General features: G+C 42.1%; 1 protein-coding gene across 1 annotated transcript in view; it reads right to left on the bottom strand.

The window, feature by feature from the left end:
• Positions 1 to 988: 988 nt before the first annotated feature.
• Positions 989 to 27220, bottom strand: part of TBC1D2 (TBC1 domain family member 2) — a 62004-nt gene continuing 35772 nt past the window's right edge. The window contains exons 7-13 of the mRNA XM_036738042.1: positions 20324 to 20434; positions 17418 to 17605; positions 15515 to 15991; positions 10286 to 10406; positions 7062 to 7247; positions 5207 to 5328; positions 989 to 1552 (exon numbers count right to left, since the gene is read on the bottom strand). Of these exons, the coding sequence (XP_036593937.1) occupies positions 1351 to 1552; positions 5207 to 5328; positions 7062 to 7247; positions 10286 to 10406; positions 15515 to 15991; positions 17418 to 17605; positions 20324 to 20434 (1407 nt within the window). The 3' untranslated portion in view covers positions 989 to 1350. The remainder of the gene's footprint in view (positions 1553 to 5206; positions 5329 to 7061; positions 7248 to 10285; positions 10407 to 15514; positions 15992 to 17417; positions 17606 to 20323; positions 20435 to 27220) is intronic.

Here is a 27220-nt window from a genome sequence, read left to right as displayed (position 1 = left end):
GCACGGCTCTCTCTTTCAGGAATTCCGCTTGGATGCGCTCCAGCTCCCGAGGTTCAGTCTCAAGCTTCTCCCTGTGAGCTGCTTCATGGGAAAGGGGTTCATGTCATTGAAAGCCAACAGTTTCACAGTGACCTTTCCTGGGCACAGAAAAAGGAAAACTGGAGCAGATTCATTCTGGCGAGCTGTGTGCATTAGGTGTGCTTTTCTATTAAACATGTAAAATTTCCTCATATTTCTCTTCTCCAAAGAGAAGTCAGTTTTTAAGAAGGCAAGGGATTATTGAACTATCATTTGAAGCTTTTAAACTGGAGAGATCAAAACAGACATGCCACATTAGATGCAAACTGCAGGCTACCTGACTAGCTTTGCATAAGGATAAATATACAGGATCCTTTCACATGATGTTCGATGTAACTGTGGCTGAAGCAGGAGTGGGAAGCCATGCTTTACATGTCACAGAACTCGCTGTCTCCCGTGAGGCCCATGTCACTTTCAAGTCCTCAGAAGTGGGCATGGAACAGAGAGGACAGTTGAGGACAGGCTTCCACGAGGTGGTGTTTCCCGGCATCTCTGCTGTGGGCTTTGAGTGAACACAGGGAGAGGAGACCAGGGAGCACGCTTACCTGGATGATGAGAGCAGGTCTACTAGTTTAAAACAACCACCACTGTAAGGTACAAGAATGACGGCCAGCATTTATTTATGGCACTTTGAGAACCACGGTCCTCCACGATACCCAAGTTAGTAACTGTGTCATCCGTGGCTCTCTCCTCTTTACTGCCTGATCTCCAGTCTAGCCTTCATCACTGAATGAGTGTTGCCACAGACAAACAGACCTGGAAAGACCTTAGCTTAAGAAGGCTAAGGTCTCCCGCTGAATCCAGGACCGTTTCCAGTTGTTCTGATCTGTGTCTTGCCACTGGACCCTGGCTCTGGAGGAGAAAGGGAGGCTGGTGACTTTGCACAGCCCTCCCTCACTTAAATCCAGTTCACTTGCAAGTTGTGGCATTACTTCTCTGATGTTTTCTTTGAGAATGAAGGACAAACAACAACCTGTAAGCAGTAGGAGCTGCCCCATGGGGGCTGAGGAGGATACAACTCAGGAAAGGAGGAGGCAGAAAAGAGGGCCTGTAGCAAATCCCAGGCTGGGCAAGAATCAGTCCAGCAACCCAAACCCTCCTGGATTCGAACAGTCTCATCCTCTTCCCTCCTTTGCTGCTATTTACTCTTTTTTTGATGCATTTTTGGTTAGAAAATCATAAAGAACTTTGAGAGGAAAAAGATAAAACCCCAACAAGCTGACCATTCCCCAAAGTGCCAAGGGAGAAGAAGAGTGGGTCAGGGAGCTCTAGTTAAGTCTCTTCCTCGTCCTCACTCATGCAGCCTTCCAGGGACTTGCTTCCTTGAATGGCTCTCTCTTTCAGGAATTCTGCTTTGATGCGCTCCAGCTCCCGCAGTTCAGTCTCAAGCTTCTCCCGGTGCACGGCCCGCCGGTTTCTGAGCTGCTTCATGGGAAAGGGGTTCATGTCATTGAAGGCAATGTTCATCAATTTTCTGTGAAGGAGAGAGAGGGAGGGGCAAGACCCAAGGTCAGCCAATTAGTCAGCCAATCTGAAAAGGCAGGACGGGGTCTGAACATCGTTCATACGAATGGTGATGGTAAACAAAAGGAAATCATTTAAGCTTGTACTAATTAATAAGACAAGAAGATCCAGATGAAACCAGTGGCAGGATAAACACCTTCATTAAACCCCAACCATGCCATGTTAGACTCTTACTGTATATAGGTTGTTTTGGGTTGTACTGTGAGCTCAGATGTGGACATTTCTCCCCACACAGATGTTCCCTGAAGCACAGGCCCTAACAAGATTGTAATAATCATAGAAGGCTGAGATATGCAATGGTAGACCAGCCTGGGACAAACATAAGGAATGGAGCTGGTCCTTTTTCAGCAAAGCTTTGTGCCTGACCCTTAGTCTAAATAAGCTTGTGGCTTTCATGTCATAAAATGAACACTAAAGAATTTTCTGGAAAGTTGCTCCCAACAGTCAGTCGATAAGCGCTTGTTAAGTGATTACTATGTGCCAGGCATTGTGCTAAGTGCTGGGGATACAAAGAAAGGCAAAAACAGCCCCTGCCCTTGAGAAGCCCACATTCCAGGCAGTGGTGGAGGTAGTGGAGGAGGTAGGGGTGAGGAACACAACAAGCAAACAACTATGTCCAGACAAGATAAATACAGGAAAAACTAAGGATAGTCTCAGAAGAAGAGCACTAAGGTGAAGGAGGACTGGGAAAGGTTTCTTGCAGACAGTGGGGTTTCTGCTGAGACTCAAAGGAACCCAGGAGGCAGAGATGAGGAGGAAGAGCTCTCCAGAAATGGGCTACAGCCCACGAAAATTCCCAGAGTTAGGAGATAAGAGTGTCTTGTTCAAGGATCAGCAAAGAGCCCAGTGTCACTGGATCACAGTAGACGAGGGAAGTAAAGTGTAAGAAGACTGGAAAGGTAGGAAGGGCTTTGAAAGCCAAACAGAGGATTTTACATTTGATCCTAGAGGCAATAGGGAGCCTCTACAGGTTATTAAATAGGTAGGGAGGGGTGACATGGTCAGATCTGTACTTTAGGAAGATAACTCTGGTAGCTGGATAGAGGATGAAATGGATGAGGGTGGGGGGAATCGAGGCAGCGAGACCAACCAGCAGGTTATGGCAATCATCAAGGTATGAGGTGATGAGGACCCTCCCTGGGGTGGTGGCAGTGGCAGAGGAGAGAAGAGGACGTACGTGAGATGTTACAAAGGGAAAATCGAGAAGACTTAGTAACACTTTAGATGTTGGTTGGGGGAGAGTGAGGAGTGGAGGATAATTCTTAGGGTATGAGCCTGGGTAAGTAGAAGGATGTGGTATCCTTGACAGAAACAGAGACATTAGGAAGAAAGGAGGGCTTTGGGGGAGAGATAATGAATTCGATTTTGGACACAGTGAGTTTAAGAAGCACTGAAGGGGTCGGAGTGGAAAGAGTTTAAGAAGCTCTGGTCTATGGGACACTGGCAGTTGGGGCATAAGACTAGAAGTCAGGAGGGAGGTTAGGGCTAGAGAATCACTTACAGAACAAACTATGTAACCACAGTTTAGAACCTGTAGTCCAAGGCCATGCACTGGCATTTTTAGCAACCACAGCACACAGACAAATTCCAAGGGAAAGATTGATCCATTAGCACCCGCTACATGCGAGGCGCTGTGTTAGGTCCAGGAGATATGAAGACAAAAGTGAACTGGTCAGTGACCTCCAGCAGCTTACATTCTAGCAGAAGAAATTGTTTGTTTGTCCACATAAGTAGGTACCATGCCTGGGGATAGGGCCTGCAGCTGTGACAGAGAACTCCCAGGTGAGGAAATGTCTTCTCCTAGTGCAGGTGCACTTCCGCTACAATTTTACATGCTTATAGTTGCCTATAGTGCTGAGAGGTTACAGGGTTTGCTCAGGGTCACACAGCATGTGGCCAAAGTGGGGCCTGAATCCAGATCTTCCTGGCTTTGAGGCCAGCACTCTATGCGTTAGGCCACGCTGTGTCTTTCCTGACAGAAGTAAATATAAAGTAGATTTTTCAGGGTTTGCACTAACAGCTGGCTGGGGGACAATCAGGAGTAGTTTTTTGAGGGTAGAGGCTGAAAGCTTGGTGGGGTCTGTGTGTGGTGGAAATCAGAAGTGGCTTCATATAGGAGACAGCTCTTACGCTGAGCTTCCAGAAGAGCTGGATGGAGGAGAGGGGAAGTAGAGTCCAGGCTGGGGAGAACACTATGCAAAGAGCACAGAGATGTAGGCAGAATGGTCTCTTCTCTTCATTTTATTTCCCAATATATGCTTCTTCCTCCTTGCCCCAGTCACCCTTTAAAACTAATGTAAAACAAGGCAGTTCAGCCAAAACTAAATAGCGCATCAATCAAGGCAAGCCATCTCCGTGATGTTCCCTGCCTATTGCAGCCTTCTGCCTCTCTCCCAAAGCCCCCTCCATCAAGGAGAGGGGTGTGGATTCCTCTCTCTTCGTGGAGGTCCATCTGATCGCAGCGTTCAATTCTGACTTTTTTGCTGTGTTTTGGGTCAACGTTGTTGTGGTTATTCCATTCACTGCGTTCCTGGTTCTGCTTATTTTACTCTCCATTCATTCATCAAATCTTCGCTCGTCTCTCCATGTTCTTCACCCATAATTATAGCTTCTTGGGTTGCAATCATATCCCATCACACTCATGTACCAACACTTTTGTAACCGTTCTCTAAATGATGGGCATCGGCTTTGTTTCCAGTACTTTGCTAACACAGAGTGCTGTTATAAATTATTTTGGCATGTATTGGACCTTCCTATTTTGGCTGTCTTGAGATATGATTAGCGTGGGACCCCTGCATCACCGAGTATGGACATTTTAGTCACTTTTTAAACATAATTCCTAATTTTTTTCCAGAATGGTCAGACCAATTCACAGATCCGCTTACAACAATATGTCAGTGTACCTAAAAGGCTTCCTTTCAAATCTCATTTGCCCTGTGGCCTGCTTTTATGAATTCTGAAGGCCCATCTCACAGCTGTTTCCTGGGCCTTTGGGCAGCATAAGGGAGGTTATAAACACTAGAACAGAACGTTTTTGGATAGGAAGGAATCACTCAGCCAGCCATTCTTAGGGTCCTTGATTTAAAAAAATGGTTGTTGCCTTTGGTGGGCAGAAGCTGATGGTGGGCATGCAGTCCCACTCTTCTTCTAGTCATAGAGGTTCTCATGGCCATTTTACCACTGATTCAAGGGGAAGGCCTGGATATTGACTCTGTCTCTAATCATTATCACATGCCACCGGCCTGCTCAAGAACCTACAATGTCTCCCAATTTCCTATGATATCACATCTAAACTACTTTTAGCCAGGTACATTAGCTGAGGCTAAGCTTCAGCCTCTGACTTTCTTGGCCCTCCAAAATCTTGGTCCTTCCAAATTTCCCCACACTACTACAGCAATCATAAGCTGTACATTTTAGCACATGTATACAACCTATATTTCTTGTTTCATGTTTTTTTTAAACTCTTTTGTTCCCAACTACAAAGGAAACTCTTTAGAGGCAGGGACTACATTTGAGACTGCCTATGGAACCTAGCACCATGCTGGGCTCAGAGTAGGTGTTTGACAAATACTTATCTACTGAATATTAACATTAAAGCCCTTACCGGCCGTTGCATATTGTTTTGGTGAAGAATCGGAGATACTGGTAGATCTCAAGACTGTCATGAATCCTTAGTATTGCTTCTTCATTGTACTTAAATATAGCAAGGGCATATCGGAATATCACCTGAAATGGGTTCAAATGTGTCTTAGGAAATATAAGTGACATATAAGTATAGGGAAGTACTTAAAGAACAATATTATACATGGCTTTGTAAGCAAGTTCTACCTACTAGACCATAGATAGGCACTACATAGACACAGAGAAGAAATTGCCTGAGTGGAAGGACGCAAACATCTGTCTCTAAAGGCTTCCCCTGGCTTTAAATCTCCCCTTCCTAAGTCCCCACAATATCATTCCTTTGGGTTAAAGAAGCCAAAGAGATGGACTGAAAATAGCATGTTTTATCCCCTCTCCAGATCAAAGGCCGTAAGTCAACTCTAAAAATGAACTCTCTCCGTTGATGCATCTTCTTTTGGTCCTTTCAGTTAACCTTAGGACCACTGTCTGGTGGGGAAAACAAGCACTGATCGTGCTTTTAAGACTCAGGTTTAAGTTCTGGCTCTGACATCCATCATTTACCTCTCTGAGCCTCAGTTCTCTCATCTGTAAAATAATTGTTTGTACTACATACCTTTGCAAGGGTGTTGTGGAAAGTGAAGAAAACATTTTGTAAACTAGGAAATCTATATTTGAAATGCTGGATAAATGAGATAATTTCTGCAAAGAGTTTTGAAAACCTTAAAGCACTATATAAATGCTAGCTTTTATATATAAAAACATGAGGTATTACTTTTGTAACTATTATTAGACACTACTTGGGAAGTGTGACACTAAGGGACAAAAACCCTATCTGTTTTGAGCAGGCGAGCTCAGCATTTTTGCGGGGCAGGGAGGGGAGGAAGAAAGGAGAGTTAAAATTTTTCTTCTCTCCCTTCCCGCCTCCCACAGAGCAGTCCTTAGACACCCCATTGGCCAGTGAGATCTTCCTGGTTCAGTGCTCTCCTGCTGTCCCCTCTGCCCATAGCAGGCTAGGGTCACTCCAGTGGGGGCCATTTTCTGGGCAGAACCTCATGCTTCTCTCCATGGTTCCACCCTTTCAGAGCTCACGACTGCCATGATGCTTGTCCTCTGTCTTTCTCATCTCTGGGAGCTGACTTCATGCTATATAAGTTGGCAATTAACAAGACTGAGAAACTAATCCATGCTAATGAAAGGACAGAGGGATGCTACTTTCTCCAAGATCTTCCCTGTTCTCTTTTACTCAGTGGACAGTGTTCCCTCCTTTGGGGGCCCAATTCAGACAAGTAATTCTAATGGTGGGAATTGTAGGCTGAGTAGAAACAGAGCCAAACCACAGGAAGCAGAAAGAGATAGCATTCTAGGGCAACGGAGAATCCACCACCTCATAACATGAAGATGGCTGCCTGTGCAGTCTATTCAGAGCACTAATCCCATGAAAAAGAATACTGTCTTGTTTCAGCCATTACTTTAAAGGTACCCTTGCAGGATAGAGAGCAAGAGAGAATGGGTAAGAGAGAACACTAGTTGCCTAATCCTCATACTTTTACCTGGTCAGTCCAGGGAAAAGTGAATAGATCTGGCTTTTAGGGAACAGTGGAATGGCTTTCTTACTACAGCAGCAGAAGGCTGAACTGGGAAAACTCAGTTGCTTTCTGAAATATGTCATACCAGTTGGCATGTAAAATACTTTGTAGAAATAGTTTGTAGGGAAAACAAGCACAGGATGAAGTGAGCAAGGCACTAGACAGGGGCTGAATGAAACAATTCTTTCATTGTCGCTCACTGGACTGAGGGAACCCCTAAAGCCAGAGCTAGCAAAGGAAAGCAGCTCCTACCTTGATTCCTTCATACAGGAAGGCATCCCAGACTCTGAGCAGTATGTCGCTGATAAGGTTGTCCACAAAAATCACAAGGAACCAGTTGAAGGTGATCAGTGACAGGTCGATTTTGTGCTGCTCCAAGTGGGCCATCAACCTGGGAAGCTTCTCTGATAAAAAATCTTGGAGAACCCTTTGGTCTACCTGGAATGAACCAAAAAGCTCTATGTTACCCATCTCTCATAACCCAGGGAAGGGCCTACTATCCGTATTGTTCCTTTGATAGGGTTCAGAATTCACAGTAGGCTTTTTAAAGAATCATATTATCTCAGAGCAGGTGATAACACCTACCCAAAGCAGAAATTCTCTCATGCATAGTCAGTGTGCAATATGTGCCTTATGAATGAATGAACTGCCAAAGCAACGAGGTTTTTTTTTTAAATATAGCTGGTTGTTTGGGTTTCTAAAGGGATGCTTTTGAAAAGATGAAGGTTTTGGTTAGCTGAAATTGTTGGCTGTATGTATTGCAGGACAAATCAGATGTCAGAGACCAGACAACTTAGTGTTAAGACATCAGGGTCAGCCGTAATTGGTGGTCAATTAGGACATGTATTCTAGGCCAAAGGAATGTGTAGGGTGATCCTTGAAGACTCCTAGTGGTGTTAAGGTTTCACAATCTATGCACAGCATTCATAACAACTAGGTCCTTCCTTCTCCACTAATATCTTCCTCTGATATCTCTTTAGCGTGGAGGCTCTTAAGGACCATGCCACTAGGGTACAAGTTCTAGAAGGTTCTACCCAGGCTGAAAATGAGTCGAATCAAGGTCTGGCAACGGAGAGTGTATTTGTCACTCAAGGACCAGACTAGCTAAATATAGTGAGGACAGAAGGCTGGCTCCCAGATGCTGAACTTCATGGCCTCTACATTGCAAGAAGGATCACCGACCAAGGAATGTCTCCATGCATCACTAGAGGGAGCAGCCACACCAATAAAATCTTTTGAAACAAGAAGAAATAAATGCCCTGGTATAACAACCCCTCTATGCTCAGATTCAGACTCCTTTATAGACAGTCTCTATGTGCCCATGTATTGTCTCACATAGTGTAGCCCACTAAAATTCCAAAGTCTCTCTTTTCCCCCCAACTGTGATCTAGTCATACATCCTCCAGCTTATTCAGCTATGGTTATTTTGTGAACCCAAATAGCACTCCATATTTATCTCTATTAAATTTCATACTATATATTCAGCTGCTAGTTCTAGCCCAGTGAGATCTTTTTGGATTTCTATCGAAGCATTCAAATCCATTAGGAATCTCTTGTAGCTTCATGCCATTTGCGGATCTAATAAGCATGCCACCTGTGTTTCTGTACAAGTCACTAATAAAAAAGTTGACCAGAACAGTTTTTATTATATTAGACGAGCCATGTAACATCTAGTACTTCTGTATTCTGTCTGTTATTTCTTTTTGTGAGGAACTACTGACGCTTATTTATTTACAGATTGGTGCATGGTGTATTCATTCCATAAAAATTCATTGAACTACAAAAATGCTCGAGGGTGACCTAGGTTCAGTAAGATCAGAAAGATGAACAAAACAGAGTACTGATCTACTGGAATTTGGCAGTTTAGGTGAATTTTGCATTTCCATATGGCTTTTCAGCTCATTCATTTGTGGAGTTCAAGCACTAACTTTTTAATGCTCATGCTAGCCTATGAAATAGGCAGATGGCAAAGATTATAAAGGAATAGATATGTTGAAAATTGAAGTCTCTACATCTTTTTCCACTAAGGGCCAATGGCCCACAGTAGAAAAAAATCAATTATGCATTGTACAAAAATAAAAGGCAACACATTTTTGGGAGAAAAAATATAAAACATTAAACTCATGAGCTGTTTGAGTTATGGAGGAGAATGAAAGGGTATTAAATAAAAGAAGATGAGGGGGAGTGAGTGAGACGTATGGAGAGACACACAGAGAAAGAGGTGAGAGAGAACCACAAAGCCAGACAGTGGGAGAAGGAGCACCTTTCTTGGAGTCAGAAGATGGGGTTTCATGGCTGCCTTGCCCACTTTCTTCTATTTGCATAACCTTGGAGAAGTCACTTAAGCCTTGCAAGCCTCAGTTTCTTTGGGGAATGTAGTATCTATGCTAACTACTTCAAAGAGTCATCAGGATCAAATGAAATAATATAGGAGACTAAAATCTTTTGAAAAGTTAGTCAATGGTCCCTTTCCATGGTGCCAGGGACTATCTCTTTTTCTTTGAACCACGTTTTGGGAGTACTGGGTGACGTGTTAGATAACTGACTTCTGAGATTCATGAAATTTCTATCAACAAATCAAAGCCTCTGGGTGAAGATCAAGTTTGTTTTCCTTCTAGCTGAGGCAGGTATTTATTTATCCTTCTCTCTACCTCACCCCAGTCCCTCTAGAAATAGAGGGAAATCCATATCCCCAGGATGAAAAATAGCACTAAAAATGTCCTACAGCTCTTCACTGATGGAGCTCAGCCACACTTTTCCTTCCCGTTTTCTACCTTCTAATCAGAACTCTCTTGGTTAGCGGGCAGTAAGAGATGACGGCTAGATTTTCTGGATCAATCAGTCTTCTCCTACATAGGGTGTCTATTGCAGTTGCTTAAAGTAAATGAATTTTAGTGGGATTCCTTTTTAAAATATAACTTCTATTTGACTCTGAATTGGTGATACTTTTTGCTTATGTATCAATCTTCCCCTTTCCCCCAAACATTTCCTATCTGTTCTGTTGTTGTGTCTGACTCTTCATGACCCCATCTGGGGTTTTCTTGGCAAAGATACTGGAGTGGTTGGTCATTTCCTTCTCCAGCTTATTTTATAGATGAGGAAACTGAGGCAAACAGGGTTAAGTGACTTGCCCAGGGTCGTATAGCAATGAGTGAGGCCAGATTTAAACTCAGAAAGATGAATCTTTTGGACTCCAGGCCCAGTACTCTGCATACTATGGTGCCACCTAGTGCCCCACATCTTTTCTAGCAAGGCCTAATAACCACTACCTTTTGCGGGAAGTCTCTGGGGCAAATGATATAGAGTGCTACTGGGGGCGGATGCCTGAGGACACAATTTCTAAAGCCAAGGATGCTGCAGAGGACTAAAGGGCCCTGCCATGCCCAAGGCTCTGTGGTCCCAAACAAGAAGGTAGGAAAATCCACATGTTCTAGTTTAGGTTGAATATGCATCATCATTAAGCCCTTCTCACTCACCTGAGATGATATTAACGTTTTACTGTAGTAGTCTGCAGGCATTATGGTCTCGACAATACAAACCAGGCACCAGAAAGCGCTTTCTTCCTCTTCGAGAATCAACAGAGCAATGGCTGCCAATCTGTATCACGAAGAAACACAAATACTGTGTGTTAAAAATGAAAGCAGCGGTCCCCAGGATGCCAGCTGACTTTCCTTTGGGCAAGAAAGGGAGAAAATGTTAGTTATGTCCTGGTCACACAGCATTGGGGTAAACAGTCTCAAGCTGGTCACAGCCCAGGGGTTACCTGGAAAATGATAGGGACACCTTACTTACTGGTTAGTGCCTGTGCACTATAGGTTTGTGATAACTCTGTTTTGGAGGCCACAGATATACAACCAAAGTCAAACGAAGGTTCACATCTATCTATCTATCTGTACCAATTCACATACACAAACATATGTATATACGTATACACACACGTACATACACACACATAGGGGCAATTTAAGTCAGAATTACCTGGCAAGGTTGGAAAATTGACCACAGAGATACCTGAAGATTTCTTCCTGTGTAAAGCTGACTAGAATGTTTAGTTTTGGAGGAAAATGAGACAATTCTTAATTCTTCCAGTGACAATTTCTGTCTTTTAAAATATGCTAAGCAAGGGAAGCAGCAGTGCACAACCTAGGATGAGTAGAAGAACCTGTGAAAACAGGGTCAGGGAGATTAAAGGCCAAAGTGAGCTGAGCCTTGGAAAATTGCTGAGAACAGAAAAAAGGCAATTAGAATTCCATTTGGAGTAATCAGGAGGTGGAAATGACAGACCAACTGCTTGGATGAAGTTGTAATGTTAACAGATGAGGAGGAGAAAGTCAAATTACTTAAAACCTAGTTTGTTTCTCTCATGTTCAGCAGAAGTTCCCTGATTCAAAAGGGGAGCATGAAGAACATAAAAAGGGAAGTGAAGCCCAATGATGGTGAAGAGATAGTGGGAGAGCACACAGATGCTAGTTTATTCATTAGATGCTTGAATCTTGGGGGTTAGATGGCCTCCCTTTTGGCTCTTAATCTATAATCCTATGATTAGCAAATCAGAAGGATGTCACAGACAAGTGCATTTAGATTTCAGGAAAGGATCTGTTGGTCTCCCATTATTTCCTTAGACTCGGAGAATTTGGGGGCTAAAGAGCAGGATCGTAGAATTGTAGATATTGGGCTATAAGGCACCTTAGAGACCAGCAAGTCCAACCCCTTCATTTTACAGAGGAAGATAAGTCTGAGAGAGATCAAACGGTTGGCCCAAGGTCACAAAGGTATCAAGCAGACAACCCTGAATTTGAACTCAGGTCCTCTGATTCCAAAAAACAGCATGCTTTCTACTGTACCATGGTGCTCCTAGACTTTGTTTTATATTTATATTAAAGATCATCCAATCCAACCTTTCCATTTTACAGCCATGAAACTGAGGCCACAAAGATAGCTAGTGGCAGTACCGGGATTGAGTCTAACTTCCAATGCTCTTTCTGCTACATAATACTGCCTTTAATACTGCCAAAGCTCTGTGGTCCTAAACGAAAAAGGTAGAAAAATCCACATGTTTAGTTGTGGTTGAATATGCGTAACTGGCTAGCAGTTTGAGATTTACACAGGCACCCTTCCAAGAGAGGTGGGGCTACAGTGTGGCAAGGCAAGAGGAAAAAAGGTCAGACTGTCAGTACTCAGCAGCTGGCTCTGAGTTGATAACAAAGGCAGTTTCCCAGCAGAGGAGTCCTGGTCAAGAGAGTGGGTGTGTAGGGCTCTAGGAGACTGAAGGCATGATGGAAGCCAAATCCAACCATCAGGGACAGTTAACAGATCCACAACTGAAAAAGAACAAAGGTGCTTTATGTGCCGGTGATGGACAAGAAGTAGCCTTGGACACAGGAAACTTGAAACTAGGCGGTAAAGTGGTACAGTATGGGCCTGGAATTGGGAGGACCTGAGTTCAAATCAGATTTCAGACACTAGGTGTGTGACCTCACGCAAGTCACTTAAGCTCTATTTACCTCCCTTTCCTCAACTGTAAATTGAGGATATCGAATGAGATGATTTATGTGTTAGCTATGCTAATGAAGATGATGTACATTAGCTATTATTCCCTACCGAACACCATCAACCTCAAAAGCCCAAGAAGTCAGCTTTGAAATCCTAAGCCCACGATTCTGGTAGCTGCCACTAGGTGGTGCCAGTTACCTTGCTGTCCACTCAAAGAGCTGCTCTATTCTAGGCATGAAGAACTGGTACGTCTCCAAGATAATTAACACGCTCTCACACTTGAACATGCCATTTTTCTATTTAAAAAACACTTCCTTATTAAAGTACAATTACAAATACTTAAATAGGAATTGTCTACGTCTGAACATTAAAGTGAAACTATAATTTGGAAAAATACATAAAAAAGCATAAAATCTGGATAGAAAGTTAAGTATCACTTCCCATCATCCCCATTTTTATTTTTGCTATTTACAAAACAGTTAAGCCTCGCCCTGCCGTTGCCTCTACCTCTTTTTTGAGGAAAGAGAAACACTTGTGCGCACTGTAGGCATGCAATAAATACTTGCTGAATGACTGAGTGAAAGAAGAATCTATCCTATTTCTCTATTACTTCCGGCACCATATGGTAGCTTATAAGGGAAAATGGTAAGTTAACAAGTATGAGTCATCTCCTTAGACAGATCCTTCCTGGGCCATGCCAACTACATTTCTAATATGAACTTCCTGGGTAAGGAAACCAAACGGAGTAACTTCAAACCTAGCAACAGTAATAAACAGAACAATTTTTGCCAAAGGAAGCCAATAAAAAATAACCCTTCCTGGGATCAACGAATTCAAATCTCTGGCAAGAGTAATGATCCTTTTTTACTTTCCATAAAAGAGAACCATACCAGACCTGAAATCTTTTGCAACTTCCTTATTTCTGTCGCCGCTATCACCAAGGCTCGAAAGCTTGGGAGGCACCCTCACAGTCTCTCTCTCTCCAGTCACCAAGTCTTGCCACCTGCCAATTTGCCTTTAATTCCCCACATCCACTGCCAGTATCCTGTCTTGTCTAGGACTTAGGTCTATCAGCTTGTGTCTAGACTAGCTTTTAATTGGGCTCACCATGAGTCTTCTTTTCCCCTAGTCTCACCCACTCTGTAGAGGGGTGTTTTCTCCGCTATTAATGGCTATAGTGAATACCCACTGGATCACAGCTACGTGCTTTAGCCTGGCATTCAAGGCTCCTAGCATCTGGCCCTACCTTTTCTACTTGACCTTATCTCCCATTACTCTTCAACATAAAACGTCTGCTGCAGGCCAAGCAAATGCCTTCAATGGCCCCATATTTTTCGTGTTTATTTCTTGCTTTTTGTAGCTTCATTTAGGCTGTTTTTCTTTTGTGGAATGCCCTTCTCTCTCTTCTGCTAATCTAACCAGTTTTTAAAGGTCTATCTTGAATCCCCCCTTTGCCACAAAGCCTTCTCCAAAAACAGTGACACCGACAATAAAAATAAGAATGATTATTTACACATGTGACCCTCACAGTAACTCTGTGAGGGAGCCGCTTATTATCATCCCCATTGTTACAGATGAAGAAACTGAGGCTGAGAGAGATTAAGTGACTTTTCCTAGGGTCAAAGAACTAAGAAGGGCCAGGGGCAGGATTCGAATTCAGGTCTTTCTGATTCCAAGCTGAGACCTCTATCTACCACACTATCTAGATGATGCTGACCAGGGTCAACATCAATGCCCCACTCCTGCCCCTTCCTCCTGCCAAAAGACCGTTTACAGAACTTGCTGCATGATATACTAGAACGAGTGCTGAACTTGGCAGCTCCTTAGGCTCTGATCTACTTGAGTTCCCCTGGACAAATCACTTTCCCTCTATAACCTATGGCTTCCTCATTTGTAAATTAGGGGGCTGGAGCTGCTGACCTCTAAGGCACTTTCCAGCTCTCAATCTATGACCACATTGGAACCTGATTACATGAACGCCGTCGTCTGCTATCTCATACTGTTCTCTGCTTCATATCTCTCAATCGTCTTTTCCCCCAATGCTACGATATGGTCCTGGGGGTAGGGACTGTATCACGTGCTTCTTCTGCAGCCCTTCAAAGTACCTAACAGTGCTGGGCATGTGGTTGGTTTTCACTAAATACTGGCTGATTTAATTGGGCTGCCGAACTGGGTAAATCCCTGGATCTCATTTTCCTTATCTGTATAATGAGGTTAGGTTTTATGATTCCAAATTCCCTTCCACATTCAAGTCTAAGAGACAGAATCATACAATTAGTTTCAACCCGCAAGAAAACACAATATCGAAGAGAAGGAAAAACTGGTCAGGATATTTTGATCCTAAAGGAGCACAAAGTCCTATAAATAGTTATCTAAGTGTTTGGAAGACTTAAGGTGAAGAATTTCAGTAATAAGATTAGTAACATGAAATAAAAAAAAATTAGTAACATGAAAAAAATAAACCAAACACATCAAGCTTAAGCCAATGGAGACTTATTACAGGCAATTATCTATTGCTTTAAGTTTTATAAAGCACTTTCTATAGTGAATCTCACGACCACCCTCTGAAATAATTCTATAGATATTAATAATCTGATTTCAAAGCTTAGGAAACAGAAGTTGACAGTGAAATGATTTGCTCAGGAGTATATATATAGCTCTTAGGTGGTGGAGGTATTAAGGTGTTAGCTATTAAGTGGTATTCCAAGCTAGGTCTTCCTGATTCCCAGTCCAGGATTCTGCCCACTGCGCACTGCTGCCTCATGTCCACTTAAGGTTGTAGAACAAAGATCACCCATCTCTGCATTTGCTTCCTTGAAGCACACACCATGAAAAAAAGTAATTATTCTATCCAGTATGGTGACAAACTTTGGGAACTATGATGCCCTTTTGTTTTGATGTATGGCATCCTTCTGCTGAAAAGTATATATATAATGGTATATAAAATGTTAAAGCTAATTCTTAAGCTAATGATTTTGAGCTAATTCTGTTTGGAGAAAAATTCTGCAAACTTTCTTGAGACAATTAGCAGGACTCTTGAGAATGCCTAGAGACTGTGAGGGCCCTCAAGTCATTGTCAACCAGAATTCAGAGTTCGTATTAAAGGCACTTGTTAATTTTTCACATTCTTAGGAATTGAGGCACCAAGCAGTACGACTCAACACAGCTGTGTGTTTTGGAGCTTACCGGTGTTTGTGGGCACATAAGCTCACCTGTTCAGCCCTTGACAATAACCAATGGTAGGGTTCTGCCAGGAGAAGGCAAGTAGTATTCTCCGGAGTTTGGAGATCAGTTTAGAAGTGGGGCTTGTAAAGTGCTTGTTGTTAGTTAAGGTGCGATTTAAGTCGAGCTCAATCTGCCGAGAGGCTGGGTGCTCCATGGCTTCACACTTTTTGAGCAGTAAGTCATAGTGGTTGTGTGCTTGGGTGGGCCTGACTCGGAGGCTTATCATCCACTTCCAGACCCGCTGGCGGTGCTCAGGGGGGATGCCGCTCCGGATCAGATGCTTCAGGTCTGCAGAAGGCGTAAGTTCCCCAATACTATTCCATTTCTCACGGAGAGGTTTCTCTACTGCCTCGAGGTTCAAAAGATTATTAGATCTTATCTCTAGAGCCTGGATTTTTGCCAGAAGTTTTAAGTCCTCAACTTCATAATCAGGGACAGTCATGAATCCATAGTCATCATATTCACTGTTGAGAAGACACAAAGTTGGCAGTGTATCATTATAGAGGGGGGACTGTATTCACAGATATTTCAAAAGACTAAGAACATAGATCTTTACCTCAATAATTTTCATGGCTCCTAGCAACTAGTCTAACTTCCATATCCAAGCTTGTCTTTAGGGCCAGATGGAAGGAACAATACATGTATTAATTGCCTATGCCTATGATACTATGCAGTAAAGGTTATTAGGGAGTTATTAGTGGAATTCTTATCACAGCCTTAGTTTCTTGCTCTGTAGAATGAGTGGGTTGGATAAGATGATCTCAAAGCAATTTTTTCCATCTCTAAGACTCAGTGTTCTAAGGTTCCTTTCAGGTCTCTGGTTCTCTGGGTTTATATGCAATCCTATCTCAACATATAGTATTATTATCATAGGCTGCAGCAGGAGTGGGGAACCTGCAGCCTTGAGGCCACATGTGGCCTTCTCAGTCCTTGGGTGCAGCCTTTTGACTGAGTCCAAGTTCTACAGAACAAATCCTTTTATTACGGGGATTTGTTCTGTGAAGTTTGGATTCAGTCAAAAGGACACATTTGAGGACCTAGAGGGCCACATATGGCCTCGAGGTAGCAGGTTCCCCACCCCTGGACAGGTAGCTCTTTCTCTGCCTGCCAGATCACAGATCCAGAGTTATAAGAGTCCTCAGAAATCCTTAAGTCCAACCTTCTCATTTTACAGATGAGAAAACTTAAGCTCATGGAGGGAAGGTGATTTGCCCATGTCCCACAGGCAGTGTCAGAGGGGAGACTGGAGTCCAGAGTCAGGCATCATTCCACTGTGCTTCACTGCTTCCCTGTGGGCAGTGTTGCCAGCCCAGGGCTTATGGAAAAGATCAGGATCCTGATTCTGGCTAACATTCAAATCAGAGGCCAGGCCTGTCTTTTAAACTGACATGTGCCCTACAATGTGTATATCTACTAAGCATGTCCAATGAATATCTGCTTATCTTTAGGAAATAAAAAATGGATTGCTGTGAAATTCGTGAATTTCTTTTTAACACTGGATCAGGTACCACTGACAACACTTTTGGGTATATTAGTAGAGTTCTAGTATCTATCCACTTGACACCTTTAATTTGAGATATGGAAGGACTGTGGCTAACACCAGCTCTCTGTCAAGTTCTAGCCTCAGCCCATCCCTAACACTAACTCCTCTGGCTCCTGTACTGATATTTTCTTCCACGTTTATTTGTTAGGCAGAGGCTGAGGAGCATTTATGTGAGATTGCCCAGATTCTACCACTGAAAAGTATGCCTTTGTGAAAGCCTCCTTCAGGTCACAGGGTAGGATTTGCTGATTTGTTGTGTAGAACTAGTCAGTAAAGGACCAGAGGGATTTCCAAGATATAAAGACAGGGAGGAGAAGAGTATACTCCTCGAAGACAAACCTCCTCACCTGATAGGACTCAATTTCATAGAGTCTGCTGCTCCCTCCTTTACATCCCACTGGAGAGCTTCATGAACCAGTTTCTTTAACATCTCCCCATATTCGCTGTCCTCATTAGGCAAAGTGTCTTGTAGCTTCCGCAACACAGTGAGGTATTTGCTTTCAATTTGACAATTCTTTGCTTGGAGATAAGCACACTGGAGGAGAAGGTGACAAAGAAGATTGTGCAATAGGAAGGTCAGGGGTGTTGTACTTGGAGTTCAGATCAAAAATAGTCAACTGCAAACCTCAGGCAGTTTCCTTCTTAACTTAACACTCCAGTACTCTTTTGTTATCAATTTTCTAAGCCAGAGGTGGGGAACTATAGCTGTAAAGCCACATGAGGCCCTGTAAGTCCTTAATTGCAGCCTTTTGACTGAATCCAAATTTTACAGAACAAATTTGGATTCAGTGAAGAGGTTGCCCTTAAGGACCTAGAAGGTCATATGTGGTCTTATGGCCACAGGTTCCCCACCAGTGTTCTAAACTAATTAGCTGACAATCTCTCATCAGTTATACTTATGTTTTTGTTTTTTTGATTTGTTAGAGAGAGGCTAACGAACTCTTTGAATTTCCAATCCACAAAAAAATCAATTTCCTTAAAATCACGGATTTGGATGACAACTTACCTAGCCATAATACTAATATCTAAATATTGTTAAATCTTGATTATCTTCACTCAAGTTAAATCAACAAGCATTGCTGAGTGCTTATAAAAAGAAAGAAAAAAAACAGTCCCTGACTTGAAGGACCTCACAATCTAACGGGGGAAACAACATATTCCAAACTCTATCACACACAAGATATATCCACAGCATGAGTTGGAAGTAATCACAGAGGGGAAACATTCAGAGGGCCTGGCAAAGGCTTCTTGCAGAAGGTGGGATTTGAGCTGAGTCATGAAGGAAGTCAGGGAAGCCAGGAGGTGGAGATGAGGAAGAAGACAACTGCAAGCAAAGGGGGGAAGCTAGTGAAAACGCCTGGAGTTAGAGGGAGCACTGTGTACAAGAAGCAGCAAGGAGGCCTGAGTCACTGGAATGCAGTATACGAGGGGGAGTAAGAGAACTGCGGAGGGAGCAGGGGGCCAGATTAGGAAGGGCTTTAAAAGTCAGACAGTAGATTTTGTATTTGATTCTGGAGGCAACAGGGATCCTCTGCTGATCCTGGACTCAGCCTTTTTGCCTTTCTCTATTATCACTGAAGTCCTGTTGAGACAATTAAAATTTTAATTAAAAATGTTATTAAAATTTACAGCTAGGTGATGTAAAAACAAAAGATTTCAGTAAAAATCCATTCAAACTACCCCCCCCCCCCCATTTTATACAGATCATGGCAGCTGTTGTCTACTAGCCCCCAAGTGATTCTCCCTCCCTTCTCAAGGAATTTAGCCCCGGGCTAACTTTTTCCTCTCAGCCTCAATGCCTGCCCTGAACTAGAGGGCTCTGACATTCACGCTGATGCTTCCACAAGCACCCTCATCTCTCAATTTCTCAGTTTCCTCAGATCCCATGACACTTCTCCACTCCATCTCAATCCCACGTGGGGATAGTCACAGCCTGGATTTCACCATTACCGATAAGTGTTCCACTTCCTTAATAAAAAACAAGACAAAACAAAACAAGACAGAACTTTGACATTCCTCCATTTGACCTTAAAACTCCTCTTATTAAATCTTTCTCTACACCTTGATCCTCCTAAACCTACTTTGCCCCTCACTACAATGTCTTATCCCTCAACCCCTCAGGATGTTCTCAGGCCACTGCCACCGCTTTGACTTTGCTTTCCTTCTTTGCCATTCTTGACCCTATAATTAACGAATTCATCTCTATACTTTTCTCTTCAGTCTTTTGCCCCATAGTTGCTCATCCCCTACAAGATTCTAGCCATGAATTACCTCTAATTTTGGCCTTGATCAAACCTACTGCCATACTGCTGAATGGATGTGAAGGAAGTCACACAATTATGCTGACTATATAAACTACCAGTGTATGTTATCAAACCCCTTGGTTTTTTTTAATTATAAAAAAATTAATCTGTCCTTACCTTTCCTCCTACTAAGCACAACAACAGCCCGACAACAAAATAAAACCCTTGATAGAGGAATTCATAGTTCAGCCAAAGAGATTCCCACATTGACGTCTCTCTGGCTTTGGATGCTGTTGAGCAACGTCTTTTCCTGGACACTTTCTCCTTTCTAAGTTTCTGTTCCCTGGTTCTTTCCTGGTTCTTCTCCTACCAGTCTGACTGTTCCTTCTCAGTCTCCTTTGCTGGCTCATCATCTATATGATGCCTTCTAAGGTTAGAATTTTGCAGTGAGCAGTTTTTAGGAAACAAAGAGAAAGCTGTAGCAATGGACTAGAGAACGCAAGCAAGCTTTGTGAGGGGGTCTGGAAAGCAAGGGGGAAGGCAAAAAAACAAAAACATAAGTATAACTGATGAGAGATTGTCAGCTAATTAGTTTAGAACACTGGTGGGGAACCTGTGGCCATAAGACCACATATGACCTTCTAGGTCCTTAAGGGCAACCTCTTCACTGAATCCAAATTTGTTCTGTAAAATTTGGATTCAGTCAAAAGGCTGCAATTAAGGACTTACAGGGCCTCATGTGGCTTTACAGCTATAGTTCCCCACCTCTGGCTTAGAAAATTGATAACAAAAGAGTACTGGAGTGTTAAGTTAAGAAGGAAACTGCCTGAGGTTTGCAGTTGACTATTTTTGATCTGAACTCCAAGTACAACATCCCTGACCTTCCTATTGTACAAGGGGGATGTTACTGAGGGAGAAAGCTCAATCACAGCAACAGCTGAGGAACAGAGAGAGGTTCTTAAGGGTGATGGGACAATCGGAAGCTGCCTCTAGGATGATGTTACTCTTACCTTCATCAAAAGGACTTTCTCCTTCTCAGCAGCATTTCTCCAGATCTTTGTAATCTGGTAGATTTCAGAGTTCAGAAATCGGTTCTGGATCCTATAGGCTTCTATGTCATCCTGGAAGGACAGGTGCTGTGGTTATTTAATGAAGCTATAAATATCTAACAAGTATATGGACAGTAAAACTCTGATGCCATATCTTAACTTTTAAAAGGATTGTTACATTTTTAATAAACTCCTCACTCTTTAGTTCAGCAGTAACTAAGCTCACTAACTCTACTTTTAATGCACAGCCCAAAATATTTTCACCATCCCAGTCTCTGGACTTTTTGCTGTCTCTTGTTACAAGGTAAAGTTTTTTTTTCCCTTTCCCCTTTAGTCCTCATCTTTCTCTGATGTATGTCTACAAATATTGTTTTAAAGGGTGGAATACCTTACTCATAAAACTACACAGTAGAAGGGATTATAGACAGCATCTAATTCAATCCCTTAATTTTATATAAAAGGCACTGAGGCCTAGAGAGATTAAGTGACTTCCCAAAATCATGTCATATGCATTGATTGACAAAACCAGGATTTGAATTCAGGTTCTCTGACCTAAATACAGGGTTCTTTCTACCACTTCTCCCATTAGACTAAGGTTCTTTCTTTATGTTTCCAGGGCTTAACACAGTACCTGGCACACAGTAGGCATTTAACAAATGCTAGTTGACTAACAATATTTTAGTGGATTGCAAACTCAGTATGAATCAGAAGTACAAATTGGCAACCCCATAAGATAATATGATCTTAAGAGGATGGTGTGTAAAAGAAAGTGGGTGATAGTCTCCCTATACTCTGTATTCAGTTTTGGTAGATACTTTTAAGTAATGATAACATATTGCCCTCTGGCTATGTTTTAATAGAAAAACCTCATCAATTTATTGCATGCTATTGTTTGTATTTTATTGTTTATATTGTATGCTACTATTTCTACTTTAACTCAGTTTCCCACATCTGAGAAAAGCCTAGTCAGTTGGGTTGAAAAGATCATAAAACTGCAGCTCTTCTCCAGACGTGCAAGACTGTAACTGTCAAGAAACTGTGCGTGTCCTTTGACCCAGAGACATCAGACCTGTGACCACACCACAGTGAGAGCAAAGGAAGAAGGAAATGATTCATATGGACAAAAACCATTCACAGCAGTTCTGTTTGTTGTAGAAGAGACCTAGAAACGAAGGGGGTGCCCATCAAAGGGGTAATGGCATGTGAAAACAATGAAGTATTACTGTGACGTAAGGAATTAGGAAAGGGTTAGGTTCAGGGAAACAGATGCAGAATGAAGTGAACAGACTCAGCAGAACAGTTAGTACAACAACACAATATTATAAAGACAAACAACTTTGAAAGAATAAATTCTGATCAATGCAATAAGAGAGGGCTGATGATGAAGCCTGTTATCTATCTCTTGATAGAGAGATGATGGACTCCACATGCAGAATGAGATATACTGGATATAACCAATGTGGTCGTTCGTTTTGCTTAATTCTGCCTATTTGTCAGAAAAGTTTTGTTTTTCCAATTGAGTGGGAGGAAGAGAGGAGTGTTAGTGGTAGGGTTATAAAAAAAAAGCCTCTTTTTCTGTTCTACTTTGAATCTGGAAAGGCTCATTTTACTTGATGTTTGTCAAGAATAAAAAAAATATTTAAAAATACAACAAAAGAATTGCAATGTCAGGGAATTAATTCTGTCTTGAGCTGGTCCACCCCTCTTCTGGGTGGGAAGTTTTACCTAACATTAAACCTAAGTCTATCTCTGCAACATTTATCTTTTGCTTTTAGTCCTGCCCTCTTTAGCTACACAAACACATTCAAATCTCTCTTCTACATGCTAACCCTTCAAACAGTTGGAGGATTCCTAAATACATACGTGTACACACACACACTCTTTCTCTCTCTCTCTCTCAAGTCTTCTCTCAAAGCCCAAGCACCATCCTTCTACATGATCTGATCCTCCCAACCCCTCATGCCCTCCCTCCTCAAATACTTTATATTTAACTACTTTGTATATATTTGTATTTATTCACTTTGTGCTTATTCTCTACGGGCTTCTCTTCCCTACTACAATGTAACCTCCCTGTGAGTAGGGAGTGCTTCATTCTTTGTACTCATATTCCTGGTGTACAATGTCTGTCACAAAGCAGGTGTTTAATAAAAACTTGTTGACTGATTTATTAATGTCTTCACTCCCTTCACTATTCTGGTCACTGATCTCTAAAATCACTCTCTAGTTTGTCCATGTCATTACTTAAATGTATCTCCCTAAACTGAATACATTAGTCCAGATATGCTCTGACCAGGGCAGAGTATAAGAAGACCATCACTCCTTTCTTTTAGACACCATCCTCTTAATGCAGCCAAAGATCATATTATCTCTTGGGGTTGCCAGTTTGTACTGTTGATTCATAATGAGTTTGCAACCCACTAAAAACCCCAGATCATTTTGAAATGAATTATTATTGAGCCACTCCTCTGCCAATCTATTCTTAGGCAATGATTTTTTTAAACCCAAATGTAGGACTTTACATCTGTCCCTGTTATTAGGTTTGATCCAACATTCTAGGCTATTGAGATCCTTTTGGAATCTGATTACTATTCAACATGTTAGCTCTCCCTGCCAGCTTCGCATCAATTGCAAAACTGATAAGCCTGCCATCTCTGTCTTCATCCAAGCCACTGATGAAAATGTTCAACTGTCCAGGGCCAAAGGCAGTTCTCAGGGTAATTCCCTAAAATCTCCTTTCTATTATTTACTCTGAGGCTGCTACCTGTCTTAACTGTAGGTATGGTGCCTAAGAAAAGAAGAGCTCTAAAAGCTAGGCTTATAAACCCAAACTTCAAAGTGATGGCAAATGTTATGCCTTCCCAGAAGTATTTGCATTCCAACAGAGATCAAAGGCTTAAAAAAAAATGAAGTTCTAGCAATGAAATTTCAGACATCAATCAGTGGGTGGGGTAAGATTTTTTTGGAAGGCAAATTTCTTAGTATGCCTGAAATCAGATTGCAAATCATCTTCACCTTCCTGTAAGGATGTCTCTGCCTTAGAGAGTATCTTGGGAGAAGCAGTGACATTTGGTTATTGACCACTGTTAAAGAGAAAGTCTCCAAGCAGTAAGAGAAGAATCATGCCAAAAGATTCTTGAAAATAGGGGGAGTAGTTGCTCTGATATTTCCTAAAAGATACTTTGGAAAGGTGAGAGTTCAGCCTATTCTCAAAATAAAATCAAAGGTTACTGGAATAGAATGCTATATGTATTGGCTTTTGCTCTTAAATACCTGCTCAGGAAAGAATGTAAGAGAACAGGTAAAAGGACCTGATGAAATAGATATGATATTTCAATTTTCAAGTGTTTGAAAGGTTTGGGGAATTTTTTTACATTGTATTTTAGGTTTTACTTCTGTTATTTTGAACTTGAAATCTATTTTAAGCCACTTTCAATAATCCACTGAAAACCTATGTTGCTAGAAAGGTTCTACTATAAGTTTCACTAATGGAAAAAGGTTTCACTTCAAGTTATCTGACTGAGAATACTTTCAAAGAGTTTATGAACCTGAGATGGCTACAAAACCAGTGAGCTTTCCAAATATTGATTCTGCTGAAACTTGGTCCCAATACTATCAGATCTGCTTGAAGCTCCAAAACAAAATAGACTGCATTTACTACAAAAGTACAATCCCTTATGTCAAATTTTTATAATGATAATCATTTAATAACATTTGAACCTCAGTAAGGGCCACAGCCTGAACTAATCAACCAGAAGAAGCCCCTTGGCCTAACAGATATCCCTTCTTTGCTCTCTGAGTAAACTCAGAGAATGCCTCTTCTTGCATCAACAAGGCCAGAAGAAGCTGACAGGAACATTCTTCCATTAATGACTACCAAGGACAAAGCACCTTAACCAGAGACGCTATCTGTATAGTGGGATTTTTCTTATCTTAATATTGTATGTTATTATGTTATATCATGTTAATGGGAAAGAAAACATAGATATCCTGGGTTGTAATTTCAATCAACACTTTGTCAACTCTCTTATCTTATCGTATTTACCACCTATTCAATTACGAAAATTCCTTTCTTACACTATGGTCAAATATATATGGAGATCATAAAATTGAGTTCTGAACTGGGATTGTTCTGAAACGTATTTAAGGCTGGTCATTCTTTTATCAGACAGTCAAAATTTAAGTTTTGGCTCCATGATCATGTATCTGCTAGCTTTAAGGGCATAAATAATATAAATACATATCACCTGGCCTGTTTGCCTCCCAAACTTTCAGGCTGACAATAAGCTAAGCCTCCAGCCTGGCCAATATTTGTATGGGAACTCTGACTCTACATCTCTGAATGACTGATTATTCAAGACACAATAACAACAATCATCACTGCCACCATGACGTGTCATGGGGTTGGTGACTCATTATCCAGAAGTAGTTTGCATAACTGCTTTTATTCTATCCAACATAAATAGTAATGTTTTTCTCGTTCTAACAGACCATACAACCTCAAGGAGTAGAAACATAATTCTGGGGAAGTGAAGGGATCAGGGTGGGGTTTGTGAGAAACTTGTCACTTTGGCTACTTCCCGCCTACCATTTGTATTCTTCACTGTTGGGAGGAGTATCAAGGCTAGAGAGACAAAGCTCCCCGAAAGACCCAGTAGGACAGAAGACTAAGAGAATCAAAAGGATCTTATCTTCGCATATTATGTAGCTGAATACTGTGCACAAAATTCTGCACATATTAAATGATTAACGAATGTTTGTTTAGTAGATGAATGAATGGGGGGAAATGTTTTAGATTCTACACAAAGTCCATTTCCTTCGATTATTTCCCAAATAGGGAATAGCCCTGAGGCAGGGCTAGAGCTGGCTACTTCTAAAATGCCAACTCCAACAGCCAAAGGAAGAGATTTTGCTTAAGTAGGTAACCTTAATCACAAAGCACAGAGATGCATACTTAAGTAAATTCAGACATCTGGGACCTTTCATGGTTATTTGATATAATAAGAGACTAAAGTCTAAAAAATGGCAAAATTTCTAACCCTAACTTTAAACCCTAACTTGCTGTTGGAGGAAACTTTTAAACAAAGGGCCTACTCTGTAATCAAGCTAGCCCTTTCTGGAAGTCTTCTCCTGGGATCAGCTTCATGTCTTTCCCTTCTCTACCCCATCCTCATGCTGCTTCCACCGCATCTTTCCTTTCTCCCTTTCTGAGGTCCCCAAGTCTTTCAAAGTCACATATTTTCTCACTTCAATTCCCACAATAGCAGCTGTGGGGTCTTATTTGCATGCATGGTTTTATTCAGTCATGGGCAGCCTGTTCATATAGTAAAAATTTGAATAATCAGGGGTCAACATCCTTGGAATCCTCAGCCATCTATAATAGCTCCCCTTTCTTCCCCCAACAACAAAAACCTGTCAAGAAGCTAAGAGGTTATACCTGATGCTCTTGTGACTGGTTGGTTTTCTGGGCACAAGGAAAGGTGTATTCTGATTGGCTGGTGACGTCTACAAAAAGCCAGACTTCTTACATGAGAGCTGAGAAGCACAGAAGAAGTGACAGGAAACAGAAAAGATAAGAAAGAAGAAAAACAAGGGGGAAGAGATCAGCACTGGAGGTCACACATGCCGATAATCGTATACAGTGGCAACTGAGCATGGCCACAGGTAGGAACCAGGAACCACAGCTAACAGAATCTCAGAGTGGGAAGGGATAATAATCCAACCCCACACTTGACCAAGAATCCCCTCCACAAAAGAAGCCCAGGAAGTGGCTATTGCTTGAGAAGACAAAGTAGAGCTGTCTTAGGATCAAAGCTCCAAGTTCATCCTGTCCAACTTCCTTATTTTGTAGATTTCCTTATTCCCCAAGGCCCAGGGAGGTTGAGTTACTTGTCCAAGGTCACACAGGTATGAACCCAGGTTCTGACTCTTGAAAATGAGGGTGACACGACTTGACCGAGGCCGCCTGGGAAGGGTTATGCTGGAAGTAGTTTGGACCAGCTTGTAAGAGCCAACTGTTAAATTTTCAGTGTAAATATTTACACCTTGGAAATCAACCAACACGGCAAATCAGTGCTTGATTTATTGTTTGGTTGACTGCCTAGACTTGAGAATGTGATAGAGAAAATGTTAAGAATGCAGATTAAACTGAAAGTGTGTTGTAAACAGCTTCCCCTGCCCCCAGCTGGTTGTTAAACGCACTCCTGAGCTAAAATTGGAACTCCAAGGTTAGTGTGTCTTCTACCACAACACACCATGTGCTGCTACTCTGCTCTCTTTGCTTGATCACTGGGTGGGTGCTCAGGGATTAGTATGAAGGCCTCTTCCTCGGGGAATATATTGCCATGGGTGGAGGCTATACCTATTCCTGACCTCAGTCACTGTAACAACACCCTCCATTACCAGCAAGCTCCCAAGAAGATAGGGATATCTTTCCTCTGACACCAAGTCTCTTGTCCCAGCACCTACACTCTGGACTCTTTATCACCGAATTTAGGAGGTAGAAAGTCCTGTCTTGGCTCTTGTTCAGACAACGGGATGGTGTTGTAGTGACTGAAAAACTGATGATGGGTTCAGTCAGGTCCCCATACGCCCAATCGCTAGTATTTACCAATTCAGAAGCCTAATCTAATTTTCCTCCTTTCTTGGTGTTTGAGAGAATGATGCTGCTCACTAGCATCCCAGGACCTTTAGGGGTGGGACCTCCAGTCAAATGATACTCAGCTAGTAAACCTCATTTCCTCCTTCCCGTATCCATGTGATTCTATCACCCACTTTCCCAGGCAAAAACTCCCTTTGCCTGCTCTCACCCCCTGCATTCTCAACCCCATCCATCCCTGCCCTTCCCCTCCTATGCTACTC

The sequence above is a fragment of the Trichosurus vulpecula genome, chromosome 9 (assembly GCF_011100635.1).
Source record: "Trichosurus vulpecula isolate mTriVul1 chromosome 9, mTriVul1.pri, whole genome shotgun sequence".
NCBI lineage: Eukaryota > Metazoa > Chordata > Mammalia > Diprotodontia > Phalangeridae > Trichosurus > Trichosurus vulpecula.
The sequence above is the reverse complement of the archived record's forward strand: the minus strand, read 5'-3'. Positions and strand labels throughout refer to the sequence as shown.